Here is a 19,722-nt window from a genome sequence, read left to right as displayed (position 1 = left end):
CAGTGGGTAGGCTCAGGGAGAGACAGGGCCCTGAGTTCAAGCCCCACAACAGACAAAAATAAGTAATAAAAAAATAAATGAATTAGAGACAAAAAGTATTAGAAAGAATCAACAAAACAAAGAGTTGGTTCTTAGAAAAAATAAACAAAATTGACAAAGGCTTAGCAAATCTTACCAAAAAAAGAACACATCCAAATAAATAAAATAACAATGAGAATGGGAACATAACGACAGAAACAAGCAAGATTTAGAACATTATATGGAGATAGTTTGCAAACCTTTATGCTAACAAATTGGAGAATCTGGAAGAAATGGAAGAATCTTCAGTAAATACTGATATGCCCAAACTAAACCAAGAAGATTTAAACCAACTAAATTGACCCATAACAAGTAATGAAATAGAAATGGCAATAAAATACTTCCCATTCAAGAAAATCCCAGGAGCAGAGAGATTCACAGCTGAATTCTCTAAGACCTTCAAAGGACACCTCACTCCAATACTCCCCAAACTCTTCAATGAAATTGAAAGTGAAAGATCTCTACCAAACTCATTCTATGAGGCCAGCATAACACTCACCCCCCTAAACAGAAAAACGAACTTTACAACTTTGGGTGTGGGGGGTGGGGGGATGGGAAGGCAGTGATATAAGGGGAAACAAAGGAGGAGGCAACAATGCTTGATAAGAAATGTACTCATTACCTTGCTCATGTAATTGTAACTCTTCTGTATGGTATTTTCACATTTAAAAAACTTATTAATAATAAAAAAAAGACTAAACATAAAACTTCCTATGACCTAGCAATCCCACTCCTGGGCATTTACCCAAATGACCATAACAAGGCCACATTAAAGCACCAACACAATCATGTTCATTGCAGATGCACCTTGGAAGATGAATGGACCAAGAAATTGTGGTATATGTACACAATGGAATTCTATGCTTCTATCAGAAAGAATGACACCACCCCATTTATAAGAAAATGGAAAAACTTGGAAAAAATTACATTAAGCAAAATAAGCCAGACCGAAAGAAACATAAGCTGTATAGCTTCCCCAAAGAAACATAAGCTGCATAGCTTCCTTCATTTGTAACAACTAGACTATGTCTAGTGTATTCGTAGCAGAGGATCACAATGGCTCAAAAGCTATGTGCGTATGACTGTATAAAATGATGCTTATCGGAATGAACTCCAAGAAATGGAAACAAGAGGTTTTTATTTATTATTGTGCTGCTTGCAATTACTTCTTTTTTTCTTTCTTTTTTTTCCTTCAATTTATTCCCTGTTAGCACTCTTTTTATTTCTGTACCCTTTGTCTTGTATATTAGTTTATCTGATTTGGGGAAGGGAAGAGGAATCACAGAAACTGTGGGACAAAGGGTGAAACAATTCAACAGTGATCTTCACCAGATACTATTTTGGAAATGAAATTTACAAGTTGGGGGGAGACAGGAGTCAGTGGGAGGGAATTGGAGAAAATGAGGGAAGGGTAACACTTAAAAAAACAAAACCACTGTTCTCATTACCTGACTTATGCAACTGTAACCCCTCTGTGCACCACTTTTACAATAAACTTTAAATAGAGTCAGTGAGCTCTTCAAGCCTGGGAGATGGTGTTTCACACACTTTCCTCATTGTAAGTATTTTTAATTCTTCCTTATAGTCGTCTTCTGAAGTTCTCCAAATGGCTACCAGAACTTCAAATGCAAGAGTAGAAATTATCAGCCCACTCTATTAGGCTGATTCAAATGCTGATTCTAAGGCCATTTGGGGTCATCCACAAATTGCCGATGAAGGGAAAAAGGCAGGGTCCAACTCTGTCCAGCCTCAAAGGAGGGTTTGGTAACATTTCATGTTGTCAGTCTTCACCATTTCCAGTTTGCCAGATTCCACTTCAAAAATGTTTTACAACTGCATGGATGCTTTGGGAAGAGGCCTGGGTTGCTCAGCAGCTTCTAACATTGGCTGCTTTGAACTAGATCTCTATCATCTAAGCCACCAGGAGCTGTAGTGATTCACAAAATGAGAGACTGTGCCAAGTTTTACAATTACCTCTGTTTGACATCCCACAAATTCAAAGACAGGAAAACGGTGAAATTAAGGAGAAGCTACTCCAGCGGAGCTTCCAGATTATGATCCCAGCTCTGTCACCTCCTTCCTGGGTGGCAACCATTTTGTGACTGATTCAGCTCACTCAACCTTGGCATTCCCTCCATGCAATGGGTAGACAAACTACCTGCTTTAGGAAGAGTATCATGGATTAAATGAGAAACTATACCTAAAGCACTGAGATTGGTTTCTGGAATGCTGTATGTGGCCCAGAAGTGTTGGCTACTGGTATTTTTGTGTAGAAGGAACACAGGTCATGCATCAGCATCATCCCCAACTTGATATCCCATACTGTCAGAACAGCGCTGTGTGGACACACTCTCTTCCTGTGCAGGATGATAGCATGTTAATGTTCACATATGTCCTCCCACAGATGGCTAAGACACTCACACATGAAGAGAAGCCTGCCAGTGCTAGAAAGGCTGAGTCTCCTTAGTCTGGTTCCTGTCTGCTCAAGAGAGGCCAATATAAACATATGCTCAAGAACAGAGATGGTCTGCCTCAAGAGTACCACACACCTCAGAGCAAGTAGGGGTCTTCTCCTCTCCAGCTACCAAGCCCAACCTTCTTCCTGAGAAAATTCAATGCAGTTAACAGTGGGAAAGCAGACTTCTTTCTGCAGGTTGTCCTTTTTTATTTTAACTCTGCAACACTGTGTTCAACCTCTCAGAACCTTCTGAAAGTTGGGGTTGGAGGTGTGGCTCAGGTGGTAGAGAGCCAGCCAATGAGTGAAAATGTCAGATACTGAGTTTGTGTCCTCATCTGGAGGAAGATAAAAATAAAAATATTCTGAAAGTGAACTTGAATTTTGAGGAAGAGGCTGAGCCTGGCAGTATCAACCTGTCCCTTAAAGGTCACTCAGGGACTGTTAGCAGAATAGACAATGGATGAGAAAACCTCACATTCTTCCTCTGCACTGTCCACCTCTGCATGTGTGTACCTGTCCACTTTTTCTGGTCTTTTTGGATCCACACTAATAATCATATTAGAGGGATTCATATTTACTAAGATTGTGTTTTATGCCCAGAACTGTAAGCCAAGCACTATTAATGCATCTTATTTAATGCATTATGTGCTACATTAAAGAAGATAGGATGAGGAAAATGCTAAAGAATCCTGGCACAATGGATGGGGAATGGGTTTATATGTTCAGTGGCTAAAGTGCTAGAAGCAGTGTGCTCTGATGTTAGGGCCATGCATAGCTTATAAGTGTAAAGGCATCTAAACAGTTTCTTAGATGAATATTTTTGGAAGAGTTGAGGCAAGAACAGACCTGTAGCAGATACCAGTAAGAATTCCAACTCAGACCTGGTTGTAAGTCTGTCTATCGACTCTGTCACTCATTCATTCAGTCAGTCATGCTATAAATGGTGAGTGTTACATTCAACAAGAACTATTATTGGGCCGGGTGCCGTTGGCTCATGCCTGTAATCCTAGCTACTCAGGAGGCTGAGATCTGAGGACCACGGTTCAAAGCCAGCCTAGGCAGAAAAGTCCATGAGACTCTTAGCTCAAATAAACCACTAGAAAACTGGAAGTGGTGCTGTGACTCAAGCAGTAGAGCGCTTGCCTTGAGCTGAAGAGCTGAGCGATAACGCCCAAGCCCAGAGTTCAAGCCCCACAACCAGGGGCCTAGGCAATGAGAAAAAAGAAAGTCTTGAGGTTCATGAAACTGTTTACATTTACAGGAATTCATAAAAATGTACATTAAAATGTAATGTGAAAAAGGTAGTGATAAATTATAGGATACAAGTGGAGCTTAAAGGGCACAATGACAGGATTTTGCTTTAGACAAGATGGCCTACAAAGAGATGATATTTGAACAAGACATATTAAGGATGACATGAAGGAGAATGCCCTGTAGTTAGGTAACAAGAGAAAAACGCACAGGAGAAGCTGCTGTCAGTGCAAAGGCCCTGGAGCAAGATGGCAGTTAGCTACTGCGTGGGAGAAGAATGGGGAAAGGGATGACTATCAGAGAAGCAAATCAAGAAGAGAGCTGTGGGATCAGAACACACAGTGCCTTACAGGTCTTATTGGTTAATAACAATGGCTCTAGTTGTTAAGTGCCTACTGTATTTAGGTCATTACCACATTTTAATCCTCGTAAAACTCCTCAAGACAATTTCCTTTACTCTGTGTCAGCATTGCCTGAAGCTTGAAGCCACCTCACCTTTCAAGATTATAAAGCATCTGTAAATCTCTCTTCCCTCTCCTCTCTCTCTTTCCCTCAATGAGAGGTTTACTTACCAGCTTCATCATTTTCAACTACTTGCCTTAATTTTCCCTTCTACATTGGGTAAGTTCTGATACCAAATATCTATTTTCTGCATCTAACAGTCCACACATAAAAGAGAATTGTAGTTGTCTGTCATTATTGAGTTCAATCTATAACACTAAGTCTCATTTGTGTGAGAATGTGCAGTAATAAAGTTATATAAGGAGAGATCTGGGACAGTTTCTCAGATTAAATTAAGTCAGAAGTGATTTAAAAGATAGTTTATACTAAAAATAGAACTGAAAACCAGGAAACCAAACTTCTTATGATCACCACTAAGAATGAAAATATATTGAATTTAATTTCTTATATTTTGTGATCAGCAGTCAAAAGGATGATCCTTGAGTTTGGTGACACACACCTGTAAACACAACACTGAATGGATGCTGAGACAGAAAGGTTAAGTTCAAAGCCGGGGCTATACAGCAGCACCATATCTAAAAAAAGAAAAACAAAAACAAAAATAAGTGAGATGAACAAGAATATGGCCTTATTATATATAGCTACAGATGAATCCATAAATAGGAATTGATGAAATGTCTTTAGAAGAATGTGATTCAATCTCTTTAAAGGAGCCAAGTAGGCTGCTTTTGAGAGGAACGCCCATACTTCCTGCTGAGTCTTGTCCTGCATAGAAAGTCATGGATGTTTGATATTGTTCATCTGATGTTGGCCATTGCAATAGGAGCCTTTCATAATTTAGAGTTAATCTGATTAGTGCTGGGGCTAGGGGCCATAGCTCAAGTGGTACAGTCCTTAGAGGTAAAAGATCTATGTGTCAGCCTGATTGGCCCCTTCTGAAAAGTGTGAGGGAGCTCATCATGGCTTTCTCTCAGCTTCTGGTGTTTTGCCTGAACCTTTTGCTTTCTATAGCTGTCACCTCCATCTCTGCCCTGTGTTCCCTTGGCATTCTCTGTATGAGCATGTCTGGCTCTGTGTTCAAATATCCCTTACTCTATAAAGATACATCATCATTAGGCATGTCCTACCTTGATGAGCTCATCTCAATTCGACCATCATTTACAAAGACCCCATTTCCCATTCACAAGCTCTGAGGACAGAGCTCTGACATCTTTTAGGGAGGCACAATTCAGTCCATAACACTGGTGTAAGAAAAGGTTATATATGGGCTGGGAAGGTGGCTCAGTGGTAGAGTGTTTGCCTTGCAAGCATGGGGCTCTGGGTTCGATTCCTCAGCACCACATAAGCAGAAAAGCCAGAAGCAACGCTGTGGTAGAGCACTAGCTTGAGCTGAAGAGCTCAGGGATAGTACCCAGGCCCAGAGTTCAGGCCCCACAACTGACAAAAAAGAAAAGAAAAAGTTATATAAAAACTTCTTCCTTGTAGGTTCCTCTTCCATACCCTTACTGATTTGCTGACTGACAAGAGGATTTTTATGATGGCATTACATAGTCAGCCTACCCTCCTTTGAGTGTGAGTGCTATGTGTGAGAGTACTTTTCACTGACTTGTAACCAGCACATCCGATTAACAACTAGCCCTTTGCTAACAGGGCCAATCTGGAGATTAGCTATGCCAAAGGACTTCAGAAACTGGCAGCCAAGTTAAACAAAGCATTACAGAACACAAAGAAAAAGTAAGTATCATGGCAGAGATGGGGCCAAATCATTCCTTAAAATAATAAAAAAATGGCAAATATTCAAGCTAGCTTCCTCTTATACTTGTGACATGGCTTCCAAGACTTAGTGTTTAATATGTGTCAGGCACTGTGCTAAAAGCTTTACAGATGCTCCATTTGATCCTTGCAGCAGCCTTGGCAAATCATTATCTCCCTTTGCAGATGAGGACTTGAGGTCTGTAGAATTTAAGAAATAGTACCCCATTGCAAGGGTAATGCTTTGTACAGCTGGGTGGGTCTTTATTGCTCCTGAGACCATATTTGTCATTGACTTGGTAATGACATTTAATTTCGGAAGTGTGTTGAGCCAGGTCTTGGAGGCAGGTATGAAGTCTGTTGTCTCTACTTGGTGACTATGACAAGAAACTTCGCTTCTCTGTGCCTAGATTTCTTCCTCTGCTGAATGAAATAGGGATGTGTGATCTATGCTATGTACATGTATATGTATGGGATATATAGAATGATCTTGTATATGTAAATATAAGAGGGTCATGCATATTAAATGATATAGTATGTGTAAAGAAGTTTAGTACATTAGGTACAAACTTGATGGCTCATATTCTTCTCAATATTTGCAGGCATAGGAATGAAGTAGATTCCTTCTTTTGGAGGACAAGTGAAAGATAGTGATGCTGGCAAAATGGTCCATTGGTGATTGCTACAAAGATTCTTGACTAATGCATGTAGATATGACTCTGCATTGACAGAGCTATTGCAAAAGCTCCTTACAATGATGCTAGAGAAAAAGTAAGCACAGGAAAATGAAAGGTTCTGGGGTCAAAATCTCCACCCCGGCTTAAGCAGTACCTGTAATGGCAAATGCTGTCCTTGACATGGCCATGACTCTTGGATTTACTATTCTTTTTAAATAGTACTTTGGTAGAGAGCAAGGAGTCAGTACAACACAGTACAGATAGATTTTTGCTGATATTCTAGTTCTATCACATACTGGGTGACATAAAACAACTGACCTTCCCTCTCAACATCTCTTTTATTTGGAAATAGAGATAAAATGAGGTTGCTTAGCAGAGTACTTGGCCTAGAGTAAAAATTCCATAGATACCCATTTTGATTTTGATTCCATTTTTTTTCTGTATGCCAGTATTGGGCTTATCCTAATGGCCTAGATGATGTCCATTAGCTTTTTCTGTCAAGACTGGCACTTAACTACTTCTAGCTTTTGGTGGGTTAATTGGGGATAAGAGTTTCTTGCATTTATCTACCTGGTCTGGCTTTGAATTGTGATAATCAGATCTTAGCCTCCTGAGTAGCTAGGATTACAAGTCTGAGCCACTGTCACCCAGCTACAGCCAGCTTTGTCTTTAATTCTCAATTACTCAACCACCTCCTAAAGAATAAAGAGCCCTGGTGAGTGGTGGGGGTCTTATTGTGTTCCAACTGCAGTATTCAGCACACTACTACTAAAGGGTTGGCATGATCCACATCCAGTTAATCAGCATTAGTACAATTTGATAATAAACATTAATTGAATTTTTGTCCATACAAAATTCTGTGATCAATACTTGCCCAGCCATCCCAATGTATTTTTAGTTAAAGTGAGAGACAGAGAAGAAGTGATTCTCCCAAGGTCACACAGGAAACACAGTAAATCTTCAGATTTTAGACCAGTCACCCTGAAGCAAGCTTGCCATGTTTCCTGTCCTACTGCCCAGCTTGGTAGGACAAGTAAGAGATTGCTCTTCCCCAAAATGTACCTGACATCTTTTGTGAAAAAGTAACTCTAAGCCAGGCATGAGTGGCATATGGGTTTGGTTCCAGCTACTTGGGAGGCATAGGTTAAAGGATCACCATTTGAGAAAGTTAGTATGAGATCTATCTGAAAAATAAAGCAAGAAAGCAAACAATGTGGCTCAAATGGTAGTTAAATCCCTAGTTCTACATACAAATAATAATAAGAATAATAAGCATTCATTTTAAGTAGTAGTTTGGTCCACTTTGACTGACCAAGTCAAAACATGTTCAACATACCAAAACTTGGCTCACACCTGATCTGTCCATCTAGATTAATTTTGTCTTTTTGGGGATTGCTGATCCTTGGAAGCACACAATAGGTACTGCCCTGTACCTGATTTTAATTGTGTATTACATCTGACATTTTCCAAATTTAGGGAGCAAATTCAGCCATCAGCATCAAAACACCTGTACCATTCTGATGTTGACAGAGATGCAGCTCCTTTTTACCCCATTCATCAAGATATCTGGCCCTGAGGTTTATTAACACAATTGGGTTTATCGTCCTGACTTCTGAAGACAGCCTCTATGGACTTCTGGGGCCCTTCTATGGGGAAGATAAGATGCTTCTCCTAGGGACAGATCAGTGCTGCCCTTTGTGTTCATTGGAAACAGCTCATAGGACCATAAAAAGTTGTCTGAATGGACCCCAGGCCTAAGAGCAGCAAGCAAGAAGTGACCAGATTCCTGCCGTATGTCACTTCTCCAAAGCCTAGTTGTTGACCCACAAAGTGAAGAATCTGAAAAGATGATCTCTGAACCCCTCTCACCTAGAATCCCATCCCTATCTGCTCTCATGCCTGGATTTTCTACAGATGTGAAATGAAAGATGAAAATGAAAAGTGACTGGGGGAAAGGGGAAAGCAGTGTCTATGATACAAATCAACACATTGGCCAAATTGAATCTCATAGAGGTTGGAATAAGCTTAAGGAGATGAACACGGTGGCGGTGGTGCCTTGGGCATGATGCTTTGTATTTCAGAGTTCACTGGAATGGTGACACCCACTCTTTCTTCCCACCCCCTCTTTTGCCTCTAGCTGCCTCAGCAGTGCGTGGTCCTGGGCTTCCGAAGGCATGAAATCTGCCGCAGACCTGCATCAGTGAGTGCTTCCAGACCCACCCTGGCTTGTTCCAGCTCCAAGCAGAGCCATAAATATTGGAAGTGGGAGGGATACAAATATTCTCTTTCAAACTGGCCCTGAGTAAATGTGTTAGTACACGCCATTTCCCTAGAGAGTCATTTGGAAAGCCCATTTAAACCCTAAGACAATGATTATATGTCTTAATGTTCTATTTCCAGAAAACTTGGCAAAGCAATTGAATTGGAAGCAATAAAACCAACTCATCAAGTACTCAATAGACAAGAGAAGGAGAGAAAATCTGTGAGTCTTAAAGTGCTTTTCTTTTCTTTCTTTTTCTCCCCTTTCTTTTATTTTCAAAGCAGTATTTTGTGGCTTACTGGGGAAAAGATGGTCTAAAAGTGATACTAGCCTCAGAAATTTTTATAAAAAGTAATCAAAAACACACACTCAAGATTTATGGACAAGAAGGTTTGCTAAGCATTGTTTATAATAGAGAAAAAGTGAGCTAGGTATGGGGGTGCATACCTGTAATCCCAGCACTGGGAAGATTGGGATAAGAGGGTAAAGTCCAATTCCAGCCTGGGTTATCTCCCAAAGTTCTCATCTCTAAACACCAATACACTGAAGGAAAAGATTTGAACCTATGAATTTGGAAGTGGGAGGGAGAAGAGGAGGGGAATACACACAAATACTCAAGTCAATAGCAGTGACTAAAGAACAAAACAAAATTATTTTTCTCATTTCCTAATAGCTTGATAATGAAGTTGGAAAGACAGCAAATCTTGTTATTAGCAACTGGAATCAGCAAATTAAGGTAAGTATCCACAAATAATACTTGCACAAAGTCACTTCTTAGGATCATAGCATTTGTTTTTGCATGTACACAATCATGTATTCTAATGTTAGGACTTTTAAGTGATAATTGCAAAGAAAAATATTTCTTCAGCTGTACTATTCCATAGATGCATTTTTCAAATAAAGCAAAGAAGAACATGTCTCAAAATGTGGCATATATTGTGGTTAATTCAGCATTTATTATGTGCCAAGTGTTATATGCTTATATATTTAATCATCATTAGTCCAACATGATCCATGACCTTGCATTGTCCCATTTTACAAGTGGGGAAGGTGAGACAAACATAGTAGTTGAAGTAATGTGAAAACATACATAATGTTTTAACCAAGAATTCTTACAAGTTCTTGAATTCTAGAGTCTCTGTTCTTCATCATTATACCATACTGACTACCCCCTTGGAATAATTTCTAAGGAGAGAATTATAATCTTGATGGTCTAAGAAACTAGAACGCATCAGTTTTAGTTCTCAAACAGCAAAAATAGCAGGTGGAATGCACTTGTACAGAAGATTATTCTAGAATGATTTGGTGGAGGAGGAATTCACTTTGAGTAAGACAAATAAGAGACCAGAGAAACTTCTAGAAAAAATCTAGTGGTGACCTTGGTGAGGAATTGTATTCTAAGAGTTTATGTTTTCCTTTTTGCATCTCTAAAATGTTAGTATCCAAAGAGAACCTTCACAAATAAACAGCCACTGGTACCAAATAACCAAAGCGACTCTGAGATATAATGGCCTCATAGTTACTTCTAAAGCTTCTCTTGAACATGAAGACTCTATAGACCAAGGATAGTACTGAAAAAATGTTTGAGAGGAAAAAATTTCCATACTCACAGGGTTGTAGCTGTTATAATAAATACTTTAAAGTTTCAGAAAATGTATTTCCCAGTCATTTGGTTTTAATCTTGCTCTTGATTTCCTGAGCTTTCATTAGAAGGACTTGTCTTTTTTAAACCAATTTTCTTAAAATAGTCTTCACAGGAGGTTCAAGACAATGGACTAAAAGTCACAGCAACTGCTTTTAAGAACAAAGACATTCATTGCTATTTCCCAGTTTATACCAAGTCATCTTCCTAAATAAAGTGATTTTATTCTTTATGAAGAGTGACAGAGAAATTAAAGAAGATGAAATCCTTGAACTATAGTAACTTTTCTCCCTAGTTGCAATTCAAGGGATCCAGTGCATGGATAATGAAACACAATCTATTTTGGAGACACAAATGCAAAGTTTTAAAGGGCCAGGTACTCTTGTCTCCTGCTCTTGCCAATGACAGAGGGAAAGGCTGAGGGTGGTAGGGAAAGGGCTGGGAACTGCTTGTTCCTTGAATTCCTCTTATGGGGCCTTTATGTGTTTCCAGAAAGGTAAAAGTCCAAGGGGAGAGATACACACTTTCAACCTTCATTGTCCAGTTTTATTAGTTCTTAAAATCTTGAGAAGTAAAGCCACTTTTGCAATCAATCTAGTTCCTGAATGGACTGAATTCAACTTAACCCCAAATCTGTCTGCATATTGTACCTCAGGGGCACCATCTTTCGGCCAAGTTCAGCTGCAGAGCTAAAAGAAAAAGCATCACCTGAATTATAACTCACACTGAGCACTGAGATATCCCCCAGATGTAGAGACATGGCTACTTTTTCCTTTTTATCTCTTCCCTCAGTCTACTCAATAAATACAGAGCATTTCAGAGGGTGCCAGTCAAATGCTCTCAGTTCTGAGAATTAGGAACAAGATTTCTGCCCTTGATCATCGTGTGTGTGTGTGTGTGTGTGTGTGTGTGTGTGTGTGTGTGTGTGTGTGTGTGTGTGTGTGTGTGTGTGTGTGTGTGTGTGTGTGCTCTATCACTCAAGTCACAGCTCCATTTCTGGCTTTTTGGTGGTAAATTGGAGGTAAAAGGCCTTCTGAGTAGCTAGTAGGTGTGAACCACCAGAGCCTGGCTTCCTTGCCCAGCTTTTAAGAGAATATTTTAAAACAACCCCAGTTTTGGCTCAAGGTTGATTTAAAAGAATGATAAGAACAATTTTACATACTTGTTGCAAAAGCCATTATGTGAGCTTGGAGGCTTGGAGGCATTCTGATGTAGCAAAAAGTATAACCCTCTTGAATATCCTCAATATGATGACACCTGCACAGCAGTTCTCCAATAAAGTGTTTGCTGTGGTGGTATTTTAGGATGATTTTGAGGTCAAGTGGGAATGAAGAAGGAAAAATATGTAGTCATTTACAAGAACTTGCCTCGTTCCAAAACACAACAGCTTCTCTCTTGATATCTTTATCTTTTTTCTTGTTTGTATATTTTTACCATAGGCTAAGAAAAAACTAATGGTGAGTACCAAGAAACACGAAGCACTTTTCCACCTTGTAGAAAGTTCTAAGCAATCTGTGACGGCGAAAGAAAAGCAAAAGGTAAGCTGTCATGTTGACAGAGAATAGAAAGGGACTCCACATTGTTCTTGGCACACATTATTCCACATTATTCTTGGCATTGACATGCCATTAGAACAATGGAGTCTAAACTTTTGTCCTGTTTCTGTTTGTCTGATTTGGGGAGGGAAAGGAGAAGCACAGAAACAGTGGGACAAAGAGTGAGACAATTCAGCAGTGATACCCACTAAACACTATGTTGGAAAAGACCTACAAAACTTGGGGGAGAGGGAAGTAGGGAGGCGGGGGAATGGGAGAGAATGAGGCAGGGGGTGACATTGTTCAAAAGTAAATGTACTCATTACCTGACATATAACTGTAACCCCTCTGTACATCACCTTTACAATGACATTTTTAAAAAGCATTTCTAAAAAAGATCTGGAATATCTATATTCTGGAATACTAGTCATTTGAAATGATATAGTAGAAAAATTTGTCATGAAAACCTGCTTCCGATGCCTTTTGTTCTAGAAAATTATGACATTAGATTCATTGTCATTTTTGAGAAATGCTTTAAAATATAAACCTTATACCCATATTAATAAAAAAGGGCAAAGAGCAAATATCAAAATATTAATAATGCTTGCCCTGAACATGTGATTGTTTTATTTTATAGATTATCCATTTGCTTATTTGCATTTTATTTCAACAACTTAATAAAGATGTCATTTTAAACTTCAAAAAAGTCAGTTCCCACTCCAAATAAGTAAAAAAGTATATATACTTTATATTTGGGTATGATATATAGTACTTTCTATATTACACTAACAATTATGAACATTATAAAGTTTATAATGGGAGGATACTGCTCAGTGGTAGCGCTTGCTGCATGATTGAGGTTCTGGGTTCAATCCCCAGCTTGTGAATATAGATAAATACATCAATGTATATATGAAATGATTGCAGGACATTTGTAGGATGAGGGAAAGATAAAATGATACTTGAAATGGTTAGCTAATCATGATATCTTACATCTATTTACTTAATAAATTGGTTTTTGAGTAAAAGAGAACCAAAATATATACTTGGGTAAATATAAATTCATATTTCTAACAGTCTTCTTGATGATCCTAGTTTATAATAATTAAGCAATTAAATTTCCCATCATTACTTGCCGGATTGCACTACACTTTCTAGTGTCTGCCTTTTTCTGTGGACAGTGATATGTTATTGGGATTTGGGATTTTTGTTGTTCTTTATTTTGGAGGTACTGGGTTTTGAACCCACAGCCTGTCACTTGTCAGGCTGCAGTCTACTGTAGAGCCATGCCTTTTTTTTAGTGATCTTGGACATGGAGTCTGGCAAACTATTCTGCCTAGACTGGCTTCCCACTGTGATCCTCTGAGAAGAGTGAGCCGCCAGTGCCTGACTCACTCTGAGGTTTTGTTTCTTCTGTGTTTACTTGTTAATAATAACCTCAATCCACAGGATCTTGTCAGAAACCCATTAAAGACATTTGTGCCCTTTGTGTATATCACCTTAATTAAAGCCAGATAAGAGTATCAGTAAATCCACATGGCAATGACACACATCCCTAAAATGCTGGAAGTGAAGACAACTTCCACAGCAATGCCTCCTGTTGTGGAATCCCCACCCCCAACTTCCTCTGACCACCTCAGAATCCACAATGCCCACCTGTGGTCACCAGTGCACCATAGGAGTAAGCATGATCATTGTTCTTGGGCACAAATGAACACAAATTACATTAGTGTGCAAGAAGAAAACTAAGTACTGTCTACCTACCCTTCCCCCAAAAAAGGTCATTGCACACACTTCTGATGGTATAGATCCCAGATTGGAAATCTTTGAAATACGCCATACCTTCTCTAAAAGATGTGATTCCCCCTAAAGAACTGTAGCCAGAGCCACTGTGGTCCTAAACATCTCAAAGGGAAAAGAAAATTGGTATTATAAGTGGCTCTATCATTTCATCTGAAGAAATTATTCAGTCATTAACTTAAATAGTCTGTTAGCAAGATGTTCCAAGATTCTTATTTCTTCACATCAATCTTCACACATTTAAACAATCACTAGGGTTGAATAATGAGTAGCCTCCAAGCCTGACCTCAGTATGCACAGGACCTGTGTGGGCCATTGAGCGCTCATTAGAAGCTATTCTTCATTGATGTCACTTACATAGCTGAGGAATGAATTTCCTCTTCCTTCCATCAGCAGCTGCCTTGGCAGGTGAAAGTCCCTACACCTCCTCTGCCCTCCTGCAGCCATGACCTCCATGACCTTTATCTCTGGCCTCATCCCTCCATCCTCACTGTTTAATCTGAGGCTGGGTTTTAGCCCAAAAGCTGAACACTAAGGCTGTATTCATTTCCCACCCACCTATCCATTCCTCTGTGCTGCTCCTCAGTTCTTCCTGTTTTTCTGTTCTCAAAAGTAGCTGTTCTAAAACCCCCATTCTCTCCCCACCTCCGTCCACACCACCCACTCCCAGCAGACTTTCCTGTTTCCTACCTCCCAGAGCAAACTAGATAGAGCAGCTACCTGCCCTCTCAAGGAACTGCATCTGCACAGCTGCAGGGAGAGCTCGGCACTCCCTGGGCTGGGCATCCTGCCTCTCCCAGACCCTCCAGTGGTTATGCACTCTGTCTTGTGTCTTGAGTGCCCTCTTTGAGATGATTCCTCCTGTAAGTTTTCTTCTATTCACACACCCATGCCTCCCTCCGCCCACCTTAATCTATCAAGGACTGTAACTGTCTGTAGCCCAGGGGGCTGGAGCCATAGGCATTTATTTGTGGAGACCACAAGTCCAAGAACAGGGGTCTAACCAGCACAGTGGGGCTGCTGGTGATCACCATCCCCCAGACTGCATCTGCAAAAATGCTGTTTTATTTCCTCACAAGCCAAAAGAGATCTCTGGGGTTCTCTTTATAGAGACACTAATTCCATTCATGAGGGCTCCTCTCTCAAGACCTAACCAACCCCCCCCCCAAAGGCCTAGCCTCGTGACATCATCCCACAACAAGTTAGAATTTTAGTTGTGATTCTTGGGAGCACACAGACAATCAGTTCATTATACCCCATATCATGCAGTGAGAGCAGATTGAATCAGACACAACTTTTCCCATTCCTCTATCACCCTCTCTCTTTTCTGCCATAAAATTTATTGCAAATCTTCTCCATCATCATTCTGGAAACTCACACTACTATTGCCACTAAAAACAATGCCCTCTTGGGAAAGTCAACTTTCCAGGACCTCCGGTATCTACCTTACTGAACTTCTTGGAAACATGGCACATTGTTTATTTCTCTCTTCTAGAAACACTTCTCTTTTAACTCTAGCATCCCCCCTCACTCACTCTGGTTTTCCTCCTATCTTTCTGTAAAGATTGTTTAGATTCCTTGTTGGATTGTTCTTTCCTTGCCTGGCTGTTATATGTTGCTATTCTTGAGTCCTTATCTCTCTCTGAGCTCCTCTGTTTAATTCACTGTGACTCCAGTGTCCAACGTAATATTCTCAATGTCAGGTAGTTAATAAAATAATAAGTACTCAATAGGTTGTTCTCAAGATTTCAAGGACACTACCAAAATTTACATCTCAAGCTCAACCTAGTCTCCAAATTGCCTTCTGGTACCCAACATCCAAAATCAGACCCATCCTTTCCAACTCTACCAAAAATACTCTTAATTCTCGAGTTTTCTCCAACTTTGACAATCACCAGCTACCACATCCTCTCAGTTCTACCTGCTAAACTAAATACTTTTCAAACTTGTTTTCTTGCATCCATCTCCCTGGTGCTGCTTTCTCCCTGTCCATCATCATTACTTGCCTGAAGAACTGCAGCCAACAAATTGGTCTTTTGGCCTTCACTGTCCTCTTCCTGCCTACTGATCAAGCACAAGCCAAGCTGCTGTTTCTGACATTTGAATCTGATCATATAGGATGGCAGTGGCCTGTCTTCAGCCCTGAATAGAGAATGAATAGAGAAGAAGCCTATCTTATTTTCTATTCCCAAAGCCTGGCCCATGGCACACGAAAGGCAATCAATAACTATTGGGTGAGAATGAATGAGGTATTTCTCTTAAGAGAAAAAGAAAAGAGGACAGAAAAGAATTTGGTTCTGACAGATTTTAGTACAGCAAATTTCTTAAATTAATTAGGTGAATGAAGTCATAAAGTCTACATTCTTTTTTATGTTTTTTATTGTAAAAATACTGTACAGAGAGGTTACAGTTTCATGAGTAAGGTAATGAATACATTTCCTATTGAGCATTGTTACCTCCTCCTTTGTTTTTCCCCTACCATCCCTTCCCTCCCCACCTCCCCAACTCCTCCCACCCCCACTCCAGCCAAAATTGTAAAGTTCGTTTTCAGCATAGTGTCTTGTACATCTCATTGTTACAATGGGTCAACCTGTGTTCCTATTTAAGCATTTTGTTATTTCCCTTCCCTTCCCCAAGTTAGAAAAATGTATATACAAGATGCAGGACACTGGAATCAAATACAGTGAAGACGGGTTATACCACGGGGGAGGAACATACCAAAAATACAAAAAAATTCACATGGTACATTATAAATATGTTAAAAAAAACAATAGCAAGAAAGAAAAAAACACTTGTATCCCTATCTTGGGCTTCATTTCACTTACCATCTTCTTATATGGTCATAAGTACATAGCTTGAGAGGCTATTTCCTGTCATTTTGCTATGCAGAAGCACCAATGCAGGTTGATTAATGTGAGTGATCTCAGGAGTGACCTGATTCTCATTTTAGGGATCTGAGCATTCTTAGTAGAAATCCAAAGACAAGATGGGCATGGAAGCACACACTGTAATCTCAGCACACAAGAGGCTAAAGCAGAAAATTCAAAGTTAGACTCTGTTACAAAGACTCTGTTCTCTCTCTTTCTCTTTTTTCTCTCTCCCCCTCCCTCCTTTTCTCTCTCTTTCTATTGGTCTCTCTCTGTCTCTCTCTGTCTCTGTCTCTGTCTGTCTCTGTCTGTCTCTGTCTGTCTCTGTCTCTGTCTCTGTCTCTATCTCTATCTCTGTCTCTGTCTCTGTCTCTGTCTCTCTCTCACTCTCTCTCTCTCTCTCTCTCTCTCTCTCTCTCTCTCTCTCTCTCTCTCTCTCTCTCTCACACACACACACACACACACACACACACACACACACACCAGGTAGCAAAGCACAGCCCAGGAAGTCCTTGTGCTCTTTCACGGTATTGTTAACAGGTTAAAATTCACAAGCTCATGTTTCTCCAGATAGATGTGGTTCATTACGCTTGAAATGCAAAACCAAATGTGTTGTGGCTAGGTCATAGATCACAGTGAAGGGCATTCTGTAGCTAACATAACCATCAGAATAATAAAGTGAGTTGTGTTAGTATCTAACATTTAGGTGAATGTTCTTCATTATGGCAACATTAGTCAAAATGTCCTTGATCATAAATAAGGTCATTCCTAAAAGCCTTTGTTCCTGTCCTTTCAGCTCCTAAATTGTTAAAAATGGAGAGGATGCCCTGAAATTCCTAATTCAGGCTTGAGACAGTTCTTCTGAGAATCATCTAAGAAGAGATTTCTCGGTCTTTCCACGGAGCTCCTGGGTCTTTGTAGGCCCAGGGAGTGGCTGCTTTACAAGCATCCCTAGTGGTGCCCAGGCATGCAATCTATCTATTTCCATCTATTTTAGACATGGAAAATAATTTGTCTCAGCATCTCCACATCCTCTTTAGCTACTGTGATCTAGAGGGCTTTTAATTACATTTCTTTTCTGCAAGATTTAACCATTACTAAGGTAAATTTGGTGGATAAGCAAGAGGGGACTCTGAAGGGCAGAGAGGAAACCATCTGTCCATAAATCGTCTATCACTTGTGATCATGGGATTTTCACTAGGAAAATCATGCTCATTAATCTTGTGTGTGTGCATATGTTTGTGTGTGTGTGTGTGTGAGAGAGAGAGAGAGACAGAGAGAGAGAGAGAGAGAGAGAGAGAGAGAGAGAGAGAGAGAGAGAGAGAGAGAGTGTGTATGTGTGTGTTGTTGGTTATGGAGGCTTGAACTCAGATCCTGGGTGCTATCCCTGAGCTTTTTTTGCTCAAGGCTAGTGTCTGTCACTTGGGCCACAGTTCCATTTCTGGTTTAGGATGGTTAATTGGAGATAAGAGTCTCACAGACACTTCTGCCCAGGATAGTTTCAAACCTTGATCCCAAGTATCAACTAGGCTTACAGGAGTGAACCACTGGTGCCCCAGTGTTCACTAATGTTTGAATGCTGGGCTAGGTGTCAGAGAGTGCAGCGTAATCACCATGTGTTCTCTGATTGTATCCTCAGAGCAAACCAGTGAAATAGGAGCAATCAATGACTCCATCACTGTTAAAGAAACTGTGGCTCATCAACTATGGAAGCCAGAACCAGGCCTCCAATCCTGGAGGTCTGATTCCAGAGCTCTATGTTCAGTTTCAACCTGGTCAGGAAGGTCAGTTCTAGAAATGAGCTCCAAAAGTTATATGATTATGGAAATCACATTATTAATTTAAATTGATTTAGAAGTCTCTGTGTATCCAGGTAAGAAATAAAGGAACTTAAACAATTTAACAAGTTTAAACAATTTAAACAAGGTTTTAGGATGGATTGGTAAGCTGGAGATCCTTAACTCTTGTTGTTGATTCTCAGATGCACTGTCATGTGGTCTTGTCTTTGATTTGATGAGTATCAATAAATCACTTCCCATTTACTTCAATGTCTTCATGCGTAAAATTGAGGGTCTCATACTGAAAGGAATTAAAGTTTCCTTCTGGTTCTCCCATCCATTTTTTTTCTGAAAAAAAAAATCTTTGGTTTTGTTCTCTATGGTTACTGTATATAAAGAGTGAAAGCATAAACACTATGTGCAGTCCTTTATGTAGAATTACAAAGGGCTTGCATAAGTGTGTTAATGAGTATATGACAGAGCTGTTTTATTTTAGCTCCTGAACAAACTGAAAAAATCAACTGAGAAGTTGCAAAAGGAAGATGAAAATTACTACCAACAAAACATGGCAGGTTATTCTACTAGATTGAAATGGGAAACCACACTAGAAAACTCCTATAAGGTAAGCTATGCATTTACAATGCTTTTATTCCCATGGAACTTTGTGTGAATTGTAGAAATGAACATCTGATCAAGTTATATGACCTGATTTCTGTATTATGATCATCCATGATCATCACTCTAGACAAACTATAGTTCCTCTCGTTTCCATTTCTCTATAGATACAATTAACAATGAAAGTTTATTGACTATCATTAACGAGTTGCTGCTCCTAATTCTTAATAGGTGCAGTAGTACTCAGCAAACATCAGAAAACCATTATAATAAAATGCAAATTAAAGTGTATGTATTTCATACGTTTAATGGTAACTTTGAGTTTCTCATTTGTAATATTTTTATTTCTTCTTTGTTGGATGGTTTGCCACACTTCGTTTTTATGTGTCTGTGCTACTAAGATGAACATTTAAAATGTTGAAATATGACTTTATTCATTGCTCTATATTTAGTGCTCAACACAACCTATGATTTAGAAACTTCATAAATGATCACTGATTAAACATGCTCTCATACCTAAAACTCAATTCCAAGTATGTAATACCTA

The 19,722-nt window shown here is 39.6% G+C and overlaps 1 protein-coding gene across 6 annotated transcripts in view; it reads left to right on the top strand.

The window, feature by feature from the left end:
- Nucleotides 1–19,722, top strand: part of Nostrin (nitric oxide synthase trafficking) — a 61,258-nt gene that overhangs the window by 19,327 nt on the left and 22,209 nt on the right. For 3 of the 6 annotated variants that reach the window (XM_070021529.1, XM_070021501.1, XM_070021492.1), the window contains 6 exons: nt 5,900–5,983; nt 8,816–8,878; nt 9,079–9,160; nt 9,612–9,674; nt 12,020–12,118; nt 19,057–19,182. In XM_070021529.1, coding sequence (XP_069877630.1) covers nt 8,853–8,878; nt 9,079–9,160; nt 9,612–9,674; nt 12,020–12,118; nt 19,057–19,182 — 396 coding nt within the window. In that variant the 5' untranslated portion in view covers nt 5,900–5,983; nt 8,816–8,852. Of the gene's footprint in view, nt 1–5,734; nt 5,822–5,899; nt 5,984–8,815; nt 8,879–9,078; nt 9,161–9,611; nt 9,675–12,019; nt 12,119–19,056; nt 19,183–19,722 lie in introns of all 6 variants that reach the window. The other 3 variants (XM_070021538.1, XM_070021511.1, XM_070021519.1) reach the window with 2 other exon arrangements.

This window comes from Dipodomys merriami, unplaced genomic scaffold, assembly GCF_024711535.1.
Source record: "Dipodomys merriami isolate MVZ:Mamm:240054 unplaced genomic scaffold, mDipMer1.0.p SCAF_1, whole genome shotgun sequence".
NCBI lineage: Eukaryota > Metazoa > Chordata > Mammalia > Rodentia > Heteromyidae > Dipodomys > Dipodomys merriami.
The sequence above is the reverse complement of the archived record's forward strand: the minus strand, read 5'-3'. Positions and strand labels throughout refer to the sequence as shown.